The sequence below is a fragment of the Arachis ipaensis genome, chromosome B04 (genome assembly GCF_000816755.2).
Source record: "Arachis ipaensis cultivar K30076 chromosome B04, Araip1.1, whole genome shotgun sequence".
Taxonomy (NCBI): Eukaryota; Viridiplantae; Streptophyta; class Magnoliopsida; order Fabales; family Fabaceae; genus Arachis; species Arachis ipaensis.
Window position 1 is genome coordinate 107034400 of NC_029788.2, and position 17713 is coordinate 107052112.

Genomic DNA, 17713 nt, shown 5'->3' on the forward strand with positions numbered 1-17713 from the left:
TATTAAATTTAATATTAATTTATATAATTATATGAATTCTTATTAATATAAGTAATTTAGCAACTCAAAAAACATGACACCGTATTATATTATAAAATATCAATTTATAGGCATTGCTGCACTTCAATACTTGCGTCTGCTTTATTTTTTGTGTCACAGTTTGTTCAAGTCATCCATTATATATACCCATTTATTCTTATTGTTTAGTGTCTTTTTTTCCCCACTTTTTTCTTGATTTATACTCTCCTTTACATTTGAATTCAACACATGCATTTTAAAACTCTTATGCTATGATTGTGGTTATATTTTTCAGAAATCGTTGTTTCCAACTTGTTACGCTTATACCATTAATTCAATCTACCGTGATTTGATTATCCAAAAATACTTTCAACTCTTCCTCCTATAAATTCGTCTCCTCCAGTCCTCCACCATAAATTAGAACTCACTTAATCCAACCAACAACATATTTCTCTCCTCTTGCCTTCAAAAACTAACTCAATATGTAAAATAATATATTCTAATGAATGAGGTAGTAAAAGAAATAACTATTTTAATATTTTAGAAACATTTTTAAAGAAAAATTAAAAATTTTTTTAAATGCATGATATAAATAATTTTTAACATTGTCATAAAATTTAAAAAAAAGAGGTAATTAATTAGTTACAAATATAGTCCCAAAAAAACAATTCATAATGAAAATCTACAAATCTGACAAAAAAACAAATGTGGTTATTTTGTATTTTAAAAAAAAAATCAAGAAGAAGTAAAACGGGTGAGCGGAAGAAGTTGTTTTAAAAAGGAACAATTAAAAAAATCCAACCCTAACCCCATTTGTTTCCATGTCATGCAAGCTAAACCAATTAAAAAAATTTATGACACACATCACAAAATTTAGAACTTTAATCAACTTCTTCAAATTCTTATAAATGCTTTTAAATAATGAAGTATGTTAGTGATAAACAAAAAATCAAGTCACAAAAATAATGCAGATATTAACTCTGACGACTAAGCATGTTTAATAGTCATATTTACGGATAATTACAGATAAATACTAAAAGTAAAAGTGTAAACCCCACAAAAAATCGGTAAATTATTAGTTAATAAATTGAATTTTAATTAGGAAAGCTAAAAATGCAAAACTAATATCAAAATAGGATAGAACTCGTCGAAATGAGAATTTTGATACTAATTTCGAAAATTTGGCCCAAAATTGAACCGATAGGGCCGAACTGGTTGAACCGGAGCCCAAACCGGACCCGTGGTTGGACCCAAACACTTAAATGAAATAGCAGCTTTCTTCTTCCTCATTAGCTGCTGGACGCCATAACAGGAAGGGAGAGGAGGAGAGCACCCTAACCCTAACCAAATACTCCAACCACCATATCTTCCTCATTTGAGCTCCGATCGCTGCACCGTTCGCGGCCACGTACTCAGCGGGTCGAGCTCTAACTTTCTATCCAAACAATTTTACCGGTAAGCCTCATATTTAGTTTAGAATCTCTATCCCTCTTTCTTTGGTAAACTTAAAAACCTATGGTGAATCTTGTCCAATTTTTGTGTTCTAGGTTCAAGTTAGCTTCCGGGACTTGTGGGCTCAAGCTATTGAGCATATGGGGATGATAAGAATACCCTAACCCTAGCTCAATCTTGTATTTATGATGGAAAAACTGAAATTGGAACATGTATATGTATTAGGTGTAGATTAAGTGGGTATATAAGCATTGGAATTGACTTGGGAGTAATTGGAGGCTTATTGGTGATCAAGCTTGGTTTGGGAGCTGTTTTAATTGAGCTTGGAGGGGCTGTAATTTTGAGTTGTGAGGTTGCCTTGGGTGAACTAAGTGATCGGCCAAGGTATGGTTTAAGTTTTGCACGTTTAATATTTACGGTGTTGTGAAAACATAGGTTAGAAGAACCATAGGATAAGTTGAATTTGTTAATGGCATTTAATGAGTAGCTTAGTATTGTTGTTGGTATAATTGCTGATGAACATATATGGAAATTATGAGACATTGAGATTATTAATTTTATGCTCTTGGACTTGCTTATAAAGAGGGTTGTGTTGATGTTGATGTATTGATGGATTGTGGTTGGTGTTTGTTGTAACACCCTAACTATCAAAATGTCACGCTTCCGGCTGCGCCACTCTGATAGCTCGAGTATTACCATGTTTTATAATATTTAAGACTAAAATATGAGCCTATTTAAAACTTAAAACCACATAACACTTCCGCAATTAATGTGGTTCAAGCACAATCAAGAACAATTACAACAAGTATAACAGTTATCATTTAACATAAGTATTCACATAGGCAAACCAAATACAATATGCACACCCAAACAATATCACATAGATGTAAATGATGAATGCCTGTCCTACTGGCTGTGATATCACATTGTCGGTTCAATTGCCAACCCGACACATTTTCATGGGAATGTTGCCTTTCGGTCACGTATAAATGGGAACCCTATGGGATAACGTGCCCGCCACACGGTCCAGGATGTCAGTGCCTGCACACTCCTGTGATCCGAAAGGATGTGAGCGGGATACTTTGCCTCCGACCTCACATCTACACGTAAGCGGGATTAACCACCGTACTTACGCGGGCACCGCAACCTCGACAAGCAAAATCATTCATTTCTAAATCAAGATTTGGTCGTAAGATTCCTCAGCGGAGTCTCAAGACTTCAGGGGAGAATAACCTAACTCATTTCTTAAATTCCTTGAAAACCTCCGAAACTTTAACTTCTTGAGTTGAATAAATAGAATAGGGTTTAAACCCAAAACCAAATTGTGTTTCCAATTATTCCGAACCAATTTCAAAACCAACCAAATTTAAGCCAAAACCAAATCATTTTTAAATCGAAAACCAATTTCAGTTTCATTCTTAAATCTGTTTCCAAGGGCTTGGGAAGTGTTTCAATTTTAATAAATCAAAGTTCCAGAAAATACTTCAAGCTCTTCCTAAATGTCGTAAAGTGAAATAGATTAATTGAAAACCACATTTATTTTAAACCCATTAAAACCCCTTCCAAAATCTGTTTACGTAAATCAATTTCCAAAACATAAAAATTTCATATTTAAATTGATTTTTAAGGCATAATTCCTTTCTTGATAATTACATCTAAGATATAGAGATTTTCCTACTAAGGCAAGTTCAAACATAATTTATTTCTCAAATATTTAAGTCAAAGCATAATTCATTCTTTTCCAAAATAACAATTCCAATCAAAATCTCAGATTTTCTAAAAATTTTGGCAGTATCTCCCCTAAAACTTGGACTTTGCCACCCTTTTCGGGTCCCAACAAAACCAATCATCAATCCTTTCTGACAGGTTCAAGACTAAATCAGTTTCCAATAAAACAAAACTCAACTTTCAAATTATCAAAAATCATTCAAATCAACCAATCCAGAAATCTCCAATTTATCAAAATCAGACATTGTTACAATCAAACAAGCACCCATATTCATTCAAGATAAAACCAGACAATTCATAAGACTCACATAACCACCAGAAATACATTTTGTATAGCATATCTATTTATAACAACTTCCACTTTAAAATGAATCAGTTTTAATAAAAAGCCCCTACCTTGGCTCGTCGAATACATGAACTAAACGCGTCACAGGAAAGCCTTTCGTCTCGGCCCGAAACCAACAACCAACATTCCAGCTCCGCTTATTTTTCTCAATAGCAGAAACAGCCTCAACGCCACGTATATAAGCTCGGATACTAATTCCTAACACATCAATATCGCTAAAAATCTCAAAACTCATAACTGAAAACTAAAGGCGAAGGTTCGAGATAGAGACACTTACAGAAAGAAAAGGAACGGCACAGCAGTCACAGCAACACTTATGCGACACACAATCATCAGGACCCAACCTACGTTACCAAACATAACCAAACACTAAAGCGGGGATTTTCGAAACACAATTACTTACCAAACTAAGAAAACGAAACAGCGGTGATAGCTGAACTGGTTTGCTGGCAACCCCGGCAACCACCTCAAGTGGCGGCAGCAACCAGATCTCCGGCGACGGTAACTGAAACCAATCATACAATGACAATGAAGCTTCCGAAAATCCAAAGGAAACGAAGACCAACTTAAATCCTTACCGGCAGAATTTTCCGGCGACGGCAGCGAGGTTTTCCGGCGGCCAGGCACGGCGGTGAGATTGGTTTCTCCTCCGGCAGCGGCCTCTTCCCAGGTTCTCTCTCTCTCTTCGCAGATCTGCTCAACGGTGACAGACCAGAGGTGGCGGCGGTGGCACACGCAGCAGTGACAGCACACGGCGACGACTGGCGCAACGGCGGCGGCTGAAGGCAGCTCCTTTAGCTCGCGTCTTCGGCAGCAACAACTCCCCCTCCTTACACTGTCCCCTCCCTCAGCTCCGATCCTTGTTAGCGACTCGCGGCGGCGACAGGGGCAAGGATCAAGGGCAATGACTCCAAGGGAAATGACGAGCAAGGACGGCGGCGAAGAAGACCCTGACGGCAATGTTGGCGCGGCTACACGGAACGGCGACGCCTTCCTCTCCTCGCGACTCTCGATGGTGCGGCGGCAATGGCGTTTCGCGAGGATGGCACGGGCTCCTCTCTTCACCGGCGGTCTCCTTCCCTCTCGGATCTCCTCCATCCCTTGCCAACAACGGCGGCGGCGGTGGCAGTGACACCCACCGCGCTGCCTTCCTCTTCTTCTCCCTTCCCCTTTCCTGCGGCTCCCTTCCCCTCTGTCCCCTTTCTTTCTTCCTTCCTTTCTTTCACAGGGAAACTATGTTGTTTGATGAGAGTGAGGGTGTGGGGGTGTTAGGTTAGATTTAGGGTTAGGGGTAGTTCTGTAATTTCAAATAAAAATAGGGATAATATGGTAATTGGAAATAAATTCTAATCCAATAATAATAATATATAGAAATACTATTCGATCATCAATTTTACAAATTATTTTTAATAAAATGTTCAAATCCAAAAATTAGAAATAATATAGTTAATTTCTTTATTTTCCAAAATAGTAGTATCAATATTTTAAAATATTAATTATTTAGTCCAAATCATATAAAAATCCTTATTATTTCACAACTACCAACTCTATAATTTTAAATATAGAAAATAATTCAATAATCATAAATTAGATGAAATTCTGATTTAAATAGCCAAACCTCATTATTTTCGAATTTCTAAAACTTTAAATTGTAAATAGTAAAATAATCCATAATTATAGAGTTGGGATAAAAATCTTAATTTATCTCAAATCCAATTAATCAAAACTGTCTTTAATTATTTTTAATAAAACAATTTCTTGAAAATAAAACTGTAAATAACGTATGGTTTGAGATTAGTTTAAAATAGGACTTTTCAAAAGTCTTGGGTCTTACATTCCACCCACCTTATAAAAAATTTCGTCCTCGAAAATTAAAATAATACATAAGATAATACATAGCCTTAAAAAAAAAACCTTTTAGAGAAGCAAGAGATCTCAACATATATATATATATATATACAACAACAAGGATAATCTCCGCAAGAGTTCTGAAAGAATTGTTGAATCTACAAGTAAACAAGGATGTACAATCGATGAAGAGTATTGGAAAGAAATTCAGTTTAACAACCTCAAAGATGACTCCTGAATCAGAGACAACTGATAGGAACACAAAAGGATAAGCAAGACAGTAATTTGGAACTAAATCAAGCTGAGTTAACAAGTATAAAATCATAGAAGAAGGTCAACTAAAGTTAGTGATGACACTCTCAAGATTTAAATTTTTTGTTTTAGTACACATAATACATTTGAATATAAGGAATGAAAAACTGAAAGAAGATCACCTCGTGCTAAAAGAAAGGTATATAACTCGCATTTCACAAAAAGGGTGACAGAAACACATATCAAAACTGCAATGTGGTTAAAAGAAAATTAAATTGCATTTTCTCTAAATAGCTTCCAAGTAAAAGACGGAATAGGTGAGGTTTGAAAAATGAAAGTCAATTGAGTTAAGGCCAAACAATTTTGAAAATCCTGAAGAACATTTAGGTACTCAATCAAATAAAGGTATACACTGAAGTTGTGGCAAGGTTGTAAGAAAATCAAACGTTTGTCCAAGAACTCTCAAAGTTTAAATTCAAACAAGCATGCATAAAATTTTATAGCAAATATGGAACAAGTTAAACTCTATTTAGAAAAGAAAACTCTGAGATAAAAGTTTGATTATCAGTCGGTTTCAAAACTTCATTTAAACTAGTGCATGCCAACTTCAAAACAACTTTGTCAATTTAAAGAATAACTATGGATGCAATTTAAGCAAGAAGAATTGATTTAGACTTCTTAAGAGAATCCAAAATTTGTTTTAAAAGCTCACATCAAAACTCTAAGAATACACTTGAAATTGCCATCACATAAGAAAATTCAAGAATATTTATGATATACTTAAAAGAAATCAGACCAAACAAGAAAAGATTTTAAATCAAGGGAGTTCAAATAAGATCCACGAAGCATGGGATACTAAACAAGCTTTCCATTGGTCCAAAAGAATGCAAAACTCGTCAGGAAAAAAGAACAACTCAATCAACAGTGAATTTTCAAGAAAGAACCTTTGACTAAAGAAGGACAAATGGGAGGACAAACAACACACTAGATAGAAACAATTTAAGTTGACTTAGAGGAGCATGAAATTTACAAGAGAAGAAAAACTGCGACTACTAGTGGTGTTCAGAAAAGAAAAAGAGTAGTTAAAAACAAAATCAAGTATCATGACCATAGAAACACAAGCTTAAAGAATTAGCCCATACTTGAGAGGAAAGGTATGAACCTAATATTTTCAAAAGAACAACAATTACGTAAATAATGTATCATACTAAATTAAAGTCAATTTGTCAAACAAAAACTAACTGGAAATAAAGTGAAAAGCCTTTCCTTTAAGAATTTAAAAAAATACCTAAGTACGTAATCAAATAGAGTTACGTATAGGGACCGTAATAAAATTATTTTGAAAAGTCAAATTGTATTTAAAGTAAGTGTAGTTCCGTAAACCAGTAAAAGAACATGCGAGGTATTAGAAATAAATAGTTTTTAAATTGCATAAGGAATTTTCAAAGTTTTATATAGATAGGTGTATATCAAATCAAAAGCGATTTTATAAAAGTTTGAAAATTGGTTATAAATATAGTCAACTAAGAGAAAAACTGAATCACCATTTTTTTTAAAGACTAGAAGTAAAGACATAAAAAGACACGTTGCATCAAGACAAGTTCAAAATCATGTCGAAAAATTACATGAATCAAGAAAAGAGCTCAAACAGAGAAAGACGGATACACCAAGAAATTCAAACCGGCATATGCAATTTAGAATCAAGAAGAATGCATATGAACAAAAAAAATAGGATTGAAAACATCAAACTGCTTCCCAAAAGAATTGACAAGAACATCAAAATAGGCTAAGAAACAATAAGTCACATGACATCCAACAGAATCCAAAGCACATAACTGAGTAACCTCGAGAAATAGTTTCTAACGTTTCCAAAACCCGCGATTTACTTTACTCAAAACTCGTATATCATCTATGATAACCCATCAGTGCTTTCATATACATAATTCACTAATATTAAGCTGGCCAAACTTAATATCAGGAATTATGCAACGCAAGACTAATGGCATTAATCAATAGATAGTCATGTGCATAAAGCTCTAATTCTCGTCATTCAACAATACCTATTACATGACAAACGCTCAGAGTATGCAATTGAAGCATAGTCGGTCCATTCCTCAGGTTCTACAGGAAAGACCGCTCTGATACCACAAATGTAACACCCTAACTATCAAAATGTCACGCTTCCGGCTGCGCCACTTTGATAGCTCGAGTATTACCACGTTTTATAATATTTAAGACTAAAATATGAGCCTGTTTAAAACTTAAAACCGCATAACACTTCGATAACTCTTTTTCGTGAAAACCTAAACATACATGTACATAAAATTCAGATATAACCTAAAGATATATATATACATATACATAACACTAGTTTACAATTATACATATCATAATTTCCTATCCCTCTTACAAGCTTCATAAAGATAAAGGTGAGGGAAAAATAATAGCTACGGTGATACAAAAAGACCGAATAAACAGAAAATAAACATAACTCTCCTGAAGCTTCGTCTTCCATATCCTGAAAAGGAATAACCTGTAGGGGAGTGAGAACGTCGTCCTCGCTTGTTCTCACTATAGAATTACAGAATTTGCTATAACAAGATACGTAAAGATAAGATCATTCTTAGAGTTTAAACCATGCCAAGTTCAAAATCTCTTTGAAAGACTCAAAATCATTCATTTCTAAATCAAGATTTGGTCGTAAGATTCCTCAGCGGAGTCTCAAGACTTCAGGGGAGAATAACCTAACTCATTTCTTAAATTCCTTGAAAACTTCCGAAACTTTAACTTCTTGAGTTGAATAAATAGAATAGGGTTTAAACCCAAAACCAAATCGTGTTTCCAATTATTCCGAACCAATTTCAAAACCAACCAAACTTAAGCCAAAACCAAATTATTTTTAAACCGAAAACTAATTTCAGTTTCATTCTTAAATCTGTTTCCAAGGGCTCGGGAAGTGTTTCAATTTTAATAAATCAAAGTTCCAGAAAATACTTCAAGCTCTTCCTAAATGTCGTAAAGTGAAATAGATTAATTGAAAACCACGTTTATTTTAAACCCATTAAAATCCCTTCCAAAATCTGTTTACGTAAATCAATTTTAAAAACATAAAAATTTCATATTTAAATTGATTTTTAAGGCATAATTCCTTTCTTAATAATTACATCCAAGATATAGAGATTTTCCTACTAAGGCAAGTTCAAACATAATTTATTTCTCAAATATTTAAGTCAAATCATAATTCATTCTTTTCCAAAATAACAATTCCAATCAAAATCTCAGATTTTGTAGAAATTTCGGCAGCATCTCCCCTAAAACTTGGACTTTGTCACCCTTTTCGGGTCCCAACAAAACCAATCATCAATCCTTTCTGACAAGTTCAAGACTAAATCAGTTTCCAATAAAACAAAACTCAACTTTAAAATTATCAAAAATCATTCAAATCAACCAATCCAGAAATCTCTAATTTATCAAAATCAGACATTGTTACAATCAAACAAGCACCCATATTCATTCAAGATAAAACCAGACAATTCATAAGACTCACATAACCACCAGAAATACATTTTGTACAGCATATCTATTTATAACAACTTCCACTTTAAAATGAATCAGTTTGTATAAAAATCCCCTACCTTGGCTCGTCGAATACATGAACCAAATGCGTCACAGGAAAGCCTTTCGTCTCGGCCCGAAACCAACAACCAACATTCCAGCTCCGCTTATTTTTCTCAATAGCAGAAACAGCCTCAACGCCACGTATATAAGCTCAGATACTAATTCCTAACACATCAATATCGCGAAAAATCTCAAAACTCATAACTGAAAACTAAAGGTGAAGGTTCGAGATAGAGACACTTACAGAAAGAAAAGGAACGGCACAGCAGTCACAGCAACACTTATGCGACACGCAATCATCAGGACTCAACGTACGTTACCAAACCTCAAGGTCTTTAACCAAACATAACCAAACACTAAAGCGGGGATTTTCGAAACACAATTACTTACCAAACTAAGAAAACGAAACAGCGGTGATAGCTGAACTGGTTTGCCGGCATCCCCGGCAACCACCTCAAGTGGCGGCGGCGACCAGATCTCCGACGACGGTAACTGAAACCAATCATACAACGACAATGAAGCTTCCGGAAATCCAAAGGAAACGAAGACCAACTTAAATCCTTACCGGCAAAATTTTTCGGCGACGGCGGCGAGGTTTTCCGGCGGCCAGGCACGGCGGCGAGATTGGTTTCTCCTCCGGCAGTGGCCTCTTCCCAGGTTCTCTCTCTCTCTTCGCGGATCTGCTCAACGGTGACAGACCAGAGGTGGCGGCGGTGGCACACGCAGCAGTGATAGCACACGGCGGCGACTGGCGCAACGGCGGCGGCTGAAGGCAGCTCCTTCAGCTCGCGTCTTCGGCAGCAACAACTCCCCCTCCTTACACTGTCCTCTCCCTCAGCTCCGATCCTTGTTAGCGACTCGCAGTGGCGACGGGGGCAAGGATCAACGGCAATGACTCCAAGGGAAACGACGAGCAAGGACGACGGCGAAGAAGACCCTGACGGCAATGTTGGCGCGGCTACACGGAACGGCGACGCCTTCCTCTCCTCGCGACTCTCGATGGTGCGGCGGCAATGGCGTTTCGCGAGGATGGCGCGGGCTCCTCTCTTCACCGGCGCTCTCCTTCCCTCTCGGATCTCCTCCATCCCTTGCCAACAGCGGCGGCGGCGGTGGCAGTGACACCCACCGCGCCACCTTCCTCTTCTTCTCCCTTCCCCTTTCCTACGGCTTCCTTCCCCTCTGTCCCCTTTCTTTCTTCCTTCCTTTCTTTCATAGGAAAACTATGCTGTTTGATGAGAGTGAGGGTGTGGGGGTGTTAGGTTAGATTTAGGGTTAGGGGTAGTTCTGTAATTTCAAATAAAAATAGGGATAATATGGTAATTGGAAATAAATTCTAATCCAATAATAATAATATATAGAAATACTATTCGATCATCAATTTTACAAATTATTTTCAATAAAATGTTCAAATCCAAAAATTAGAAATAATATAGTTAATTTCTTTATTTTCCAAAATAGTAGTATTAATATTTTAAAATATTAATTATTTAGTCCAAATCATATAAAAATTTTTATTATTTCACAACTACCAACTCTATAATTTTAAATATAGAAAATAATTCAATAATCATAAATTAGATCAAATTCTGATTTAAATAGCCAAACCTCATTATTTTCGAATTTCTAAAACTTTAAATTGTAAATAGTAAAATAATCCATAATTATAGAGTTGGGATAAAAATCTTAATTTATCTCAAATCCAATTAATCAAAACTGCCTTTAATTATTTTTAATAAAACAATTTCTTGAAAATAAAACTGTAAATAACGTATGGTTTGAGATTAGTTTAAAATAGGACTTTTCAAAAGTCTTGGGTCTTACATTTGTTACTAAAATGTGTTATGTGAAGTTGATCGATTAATGTGTATGAAGGGTTGATTTATGTTAATGGCATTTAATTGGTATATGTTAATGGAAGGTTGACAAATATATGATGAAAGTTGGTATAGGTGTAGAATTGATATGAATAAATGAAGGGTTAATGATGTATGAGGTAAATGTGGATAATTGTTGATGATCAAGGTTGGTTAAGTTGATTATAGGTTATATTGGCAATGGTTGTTGATGAATTGGGTTGATATGGTATTGTAAGGAAAAGTTTTAATGGTAAGAAACTTAAATTGGTGAAAGTGAGGTTTTGTTGGAAATTGGTTAAAACCAAATTTTGATGAACTTTGGACGTCCATAATATTCTCCTCAAATTTTAGATTGAATTGTGATTTGTTGCAAATAAAAGATGGTTTAACCAATTTCCAACAAAACCTCACTTTCACCAATTTAAGTTTCTCACCATTAAAACTTGCCTTACAATACCATATCAACCCAATTCATCAACAACCATTGCCAATATAACCTATAATCAACTTAACCAACCTTGATCATCAACAATTATCCACATTTACCTCATACATCATTAACCCTTCATTTATTCATATCAATTCTACACCTATACCAACTTTCATCATATATTTGTCAACCTTCCATCAACATATACAAATTAAATGCCATTAACATAAATCAACCCTTCATACACATTAATCCATCAACTTCACATAACACATTTTAGTAACAAACACCAACCACAATCCATCAATACATCAACATCAACACAAACCTTTATAAGCAAGTCCAATAGCATAAAATTAATAATCTCAATGTCTCATAATTCCCATATATGTTCATCAACAATTATACCAACAACAATACTAAGCTACTCATTAAATGCCATTAACAAATTCAACTTATCCTATGGTTCTTCTAACCTATGTTTTCACAACACCGTAAATATTAAACGTGCGAAACTTAAACCATACCTTGGCCGATCACTTAGTTCACCCAAGGCAGCCTCACAACTCAAAATTACAGCCCCTCCAATCTCAATTAAAACAGCCCCCAAACCAAGCTTGATCACCAACAAGCCTCCAATTACTCCTAAGTCAATTCCAATGCTTATATACCCACTTAATCTACACCTAATACATATACATGTTCCAATTTCAGTTTTCCCATCATAAATACAAGATTGAGCTAGGGTTAGGGTGTTTTTACCATATCCATATGCTCAATAGCTTGAGCCCACAAGTCCCGAAAGCTAACTTGAACCTAGAACACAAAAATTGGACAAGATTCACCATAGGTTTTCAAGTTTATCAAAGAAAGAGGGATAGAGATTCTGAACCAAATATGAGGCTTACCGGTGAAGTTGTTCAAATAGAAAGATAGAGCTCGACGTGCTGAGTGCGTGGCCGCGAACGGTACAGCGATCGGAGCTCAAATGAGGAAGATATGGTGGTTGGAGTATTTGGTTAGGGTTAGGGTGCTCTCCTCCTCTCCCTTCCTGTTATGGCATCCAACAGCTGATGAGGAAGAAGAAAGCTGCTGTTTCATTTAAGTGTTTGGGTCCGGTTGGACCCACGGGCCCGATTTGGGCTTCGGTTCAACCGGTTCAACCCTTCCGGTCCGATCTTGGGCTAAATTTTCGAAATTGGTATCAAAATTCTCGTTTCGATGAGCTCTATCCTATTTTGATATTAGTTTTGAATTTTTAGCTTTTCTAATTAAAATTCAATTTATTAACTAATAATTTACCGAATTTTTGCAGGAATTTACATCATACCCACCTAATTAGGAATTTTGTCCTCAAAATTCAGAGGGAATTACCTGAAAAAAGGTGTGGGTAGTCCTTCCGTATCTCTGATTCAAGCTCCTAGGTATGTTCTTCAATACCAACCCGACTCCAAGCTACTTTCCCTAAGGAAACCTCCTTTCCGTGTAAACGCTTAATGCTGGTATCATGAATCCTAACTGGAGTTATTGGAAGCGTCAGATCTTCTCTTACTTGGACTGATTCTGGTTCAAGGACATGACTAGGGTCAAAAGTATATTTACGAAGCTGCGATACGTGGAACACGTCATGCAGGTTTGAAAGATGTGGTGGTAACGCGATCCTATACGCCACTGGTCCAATTCTCTTCAGGATTTCAAACGGCCCAATGTAACGGGGATTTAACTTCTTGGTTTTGATGGACCCCCCTTTTCTAGTGGTCGGAGTAACCTTCAGGAAGACGTATTCTCCTTCCTCAAATTCTAAGGGCTTCCGTCTTTGGTCAGCATAGCTTTTCTGATGGCTTTGAGCAATGAGCTTCTCCTCCCGTGGCTTCTTCTCCTCCATTGATGCGAGCTTCTCCTCTATTCTTGTGAGCTTCTATGCCATTGATGCTAAGAGAGGAAGAGTTGTTGAGAGCCTTCCAAGGATTGAAATTGGGAATCAGAGAGGAGTTCGGGACCTTATGCCTAAGCCAGTTACAGATCTCAAGCGACTTCAAGGCTGAGCTGATAAAGGCTCATCAGAATAACCAAGAATTGTATAAGATTTTGCCGGCGATTGAGAAAGGCAAGCAATGGAGAGTGTCAGAAGATAAAGATGGGTTGTGGAGGTTCAAGGGCCGGATAATTGTGCCAGATGTCGGGAATTTGCGCAGAGCATATTGGAGGAAGCTCATAAGAGCGGGTTCTCCATTCATCCTGGAAGCACTAAGATGTACCAAGACTTAAAGACGATGTTTTGGTGGTCAGAAATGAAAAATGATGTGGTGTTACATGTTTCTAAATGCCTAACTTGTCAAAAAGTCAAGATTGAACACCAAAAGCCAGCAGGAACCCTTCAACCTTTGGAAATTCCACAGTGGAAATGGGAGAGTATTGCTATAGATTTTATACTGGGATTACAAAGGACTCGGACAGGTTGTGATGCTATTTGGGTGGTTATAGACCGACTGACCAAGTCAGCTCATTTTCTGCCTATTCGGATAAGTTGTACTATGGAGGAGTTGCCGCGCTTATACATAAAGGAGATTGTGAGATTACATGGTGTACCTTTCACCATTGTGTCGGATAGAGATCCTAGCTTTACATCACGGTTCTGGGGTGCTTTTCAGCGAGCTCCTCAAATTTTGGATTGAATTGTGGTTTGTTGCAAATAAAAGATGGTTTTAAGAGCTTTTGATTGATATCAACTTTGTGGAAACTGGAATTTTGTGGAGAAAGTTATGGATGTTGCAAGTTTGGTGTTTAAATCTGAGTTCAGGATGGCCAAATAGGTTTGCTGCAAGCTTTCTGGGCATTCTGCCCATTTTTGAAAAACGCCCACCCATGCGTATGCGTAGCTCACGCATACGCGTGGCGTGAAATTTTGGCGACGCATGCGCGAGAGGCATGCGTACGCGTGTGTGCATATTCACGCATATGCATGACTCACACGTACGCGTGACTTGATGTACGCCCCACGCGTGCGCGTGACCTACGTGTACGCGTGGATGCTGCCCGCTGCAAAAACCGGTTTTGGCTATTTTTAAACCAATTTTCCACTTATAAACCTCCATTTTCTTTCCTTTAAGGCTTAAAGTATGGTTCTAGGTCCAGTAGATAAAAGAATCTAGGAAAACAAGATAACTTGAGGGTGAAGAAAGTTGTAAATGGTGGCTTTTATGAAGAAAATAAGAATGTTAATAAAGTTTAAAGTTAAGGCTTGATATTTGATTATATATTGATGATCATTGCCATGGCTTATGAATAATGATATTTGAGATACGAGTTTCCCTGGGTAAAAACCGTGGCTTGCCACCATGTGTTCCAGGTTGAATCTCGACACTCTGTTGACCCTACGTCGTAAGGGTGACCGGGCACGCATAAATTTCCGGGTATGGATAGCCCCCATTGAGTGATTATACGATGAATGAATAAGAACTCTATGCATAGACTCTTGGGGATGCGCGACGGGGGACAGTCTAAGGTTTTTCGGACTTGTCGGGTTGGTTGGATAACCGACAGATGGGCCCCATCAGCCATAGGGCAAGCATGCATCATATGCATTTGTTTGTTTTGATTGCTGTGCATTTCCTGGGTTTGCCTAATTGATATATCATCTGCTATCTATTATACTTGCTATTTGTACTATCTGCTCATTACTTGTGTGTGAACTTGTTTGGTTGCTTATTTCTGTTGCATTATGAATGATGGAGGAATGGAGGAAGCGGGGAAATGATTTGGTGTTAGGTTAAGATTGAACTTGAGTAAGTTAGGTAGATTTAGAACACCTACCCCTGTTTATGGCTTCTGTTTAGTACTTTAGTTGGATAACTGAATAACGGAGTTCTAGGATTGCCCATGGCATTCTCAGGACCTTATCTATTATACGCGTGGCATTTTTACCATGCTGAGAACCTCCGGTTCTCATTCCATATTGTATTGTTGCTTTTCAGATGCAGGTCGAGAGGCTCCTCGCTAGGCGTCTGGATCCTGGGAAGCGAAGTAGTCCTTGGGTGTATTTTGGTTTCTGTTTGTATATATGTATATATATGTTTAGCTTACTCTCCAAGTAACTTATGTACGTTGCTCTTCTTATAGGTTGAGGGAGAGATAGGAGTTACTTTGGTATTTTAGTGTATTTTGGGACACTTATGTATGTTTATATGTATATATGTATCCTCCGGCCAGTCTTAGCTTCGTAAGCTGAGTCAGGGGCTAGTTATGCTGTTTCCTTGGCTTTCCTTTATCCTTTTGTTTATTTTTATCATGTTCCTATTAGGTTGCTTAGCACGCAAGTAATCCTTTCTTTTGAGCGTTGCACTTTTCATTTTGCGATTTTTGCTTACCCGTTTTGTTTCAAGGCTCCTAGTATATTATCTTCTTCTCTATTATGTATTTATTTTGCTCTTTAGAGGTCCGTAACACCACACTACCTCTGTTCTACGATATAAGCGTAAAACTTTGTGTAGTAGGGTGTTACAAAAAGCAACACCAGAAAAAGTAAAATTAAATTTAATCTCTTCTCTAAGCCTCAACTAAATTGATCTGTATTCCTCTCACTTATATCCAATTATAAATATCATCCATAGTCTATATGTTTATGCTTACAAGTAATAGGCTGAATCTAAAAAAAAAAAAAAGAAAATAATGCACAATAAAAAAAATTTAAAAGGAAAAAGTTGCAGAATCTTAACCTATCAATAATCTCGATTACTAACATAATGACTCACACAACACTAAAATTTCACCTTCAATAATCAATAAATATGCTAACATCACCAAAATTAATGTCGTATTACACTTTTTTGAACTTCTTTTTTGAACTTCTTTGTACCCATAATACACTGATATTATCAAATTTTTTCAACACATTTACACAAAAATTTAAAATTCAACCATACCCTTCGAATCACCTAAAATCCATATAAACACAATAAGAATTGATATATGTAATTTGATCCAAGATTTACATGAACATTTTAATGTTATCTTTGTAACATGATAAGGTTAGAATAAAAATTAAAATATAGAATAAAATATGTTATAAAGAAAGAAAAAAGAAAGAGAGATCATTAAGTCATACAATAGTTAGAACTGAAAAATAAATAAACAAATAATAATAATAATGAATAAATTGAGTAAAAAAAATAATGAAGAGAAAATAAAAAAAACAAAAATATATTTGATAAGTTTTGCAATATATTATCACCAGAAATTTGGTACACTATTATTTACAAAGTTATCCCTGACTTTTCCTGAGTAATACCAAATTAGGGGAAATACAAAAGCATGAAAATAGTAAAACGAAAAAATATTAGTGCAAACACAAATTATGCATTTACTTGATAGAATTTCAGTTTTATTATAGTTTAGGAACTACAAAGATGGAGGCAAAAAATAGATATTCAGAATATTTGAAAGACAATTAAAAACCAAACTTATCCAGCTTATTATTCATCTTTTCTCTTCTAATTCATTAAAGATGACTTACAATACATGTTGACCTCAACTTCTAAAGTCATAGATTTCACTTTTGTAATTTAACTTAAAAATTTTTATTAAAAATATAGTCTCTACATCTTGGACGTGTTATATTGCTATTTGATATTAATTCTTATACTTCATATTTTCATTCTTTAAAAAGCCTTATCATTTATAATTATTTGTCAAATCACTTTAGAGAAGCTCATGTAAAAAAAGAGTAAAATCACATGATAAATTGAGTATTAATACGAAATTCAATCAAATAAATGTATTTTAAGAAGAATACCTTCAAATAAATTTCTCTTGCTTGATCTAGAGAATAGTTTGCAATTTCTCTTCTCCCTTAGTTTTTATGAACTCCACATAATGTTTCTAGTACTCAGGATAGTTGGCACACACAATCAGATATCTTTCATAAAGTTTCACCGTTTATGAGAATTATAGAAATAGAAGATTTTTTAGCCATTAGTTTTCAGCAATAAATAAATAATTAAAATGAGAAAATTGGCAATGTTTATTGAGAATACTTTGCAAAAATATATATGACCTCATATTAAAAACGAAAAATCATATTTTGGTGGCACCCCACAATTTTTAACTTGTGAAAAGAAAAAACATCTAAAAGTAATTGAAGATTTTGTTTTGAAAACTTGATGAGGT

At 35.7% G+C, this 17713-nt stretch overlaps 1 protein-coding gene and 1 long non-coding RNA gene across 2 annotated transcripts; both read right to left on the minus strand.

Moving 5' to 3' along the window:
- Positions 3601-4803, minus strand: LOC110271165. Its single transcript, XM_021121466.1, has 3 exons — positions 3948-4803; positions 3822-3888; positions 3601-3742 (listed from the first exon to the last, which is right to left on the minus strand). Exons 1-3 carry the CDS (start codon positions 4640-4642, stop codon positions 3626-3628), a joined length of 879 nt encoding a protein of 292 aa, XP_020977125.1. The 5' UTR covers positions 4643-4803; the 3' UTR covers positions 3601-3625.
- On the minus strand, positions 7985-9573 carry LOC110271166. The gene is made up of 3 exons (XR_002361487.1): positions 9507-9573; positions 9280-9427; positions 7985-8177 (listed from the first exon to the last, which is right to left on the minus strand). It is a non-coding gene; the product is annotated as an uncharacterized LOC110271166 (long non-coding RNA).

What these genes read in the sequence shown, in the direction of transcription:
- LOC110271165 (XM_021121466.1), bottom strand. Translation starts at nt 4,642, where the DNA reads ATGGAGGAGATCCGAGAGGGAAGGAGACCGCCGGTGAAGAGAGGAGCC. An exon ending in TGTTTCGTTTTCTTAGTTTG is followed by an intron (nt 3,889 to 3,947) that starts GTAAGTAATTGT and finishes TTGGTAACGTAG; the next exon opens with GTTGGGTCCTGATGATTGTG. An exon ending in GTGCCGTTCCTTTTCTTTCT is followed by an intron (nt 3,743 to 3,821) that starts GTAAGTGTCTCT and finishes TTGATGTGTTAG; the next exon opens with GAATTAGTATCCGAGCTTAT.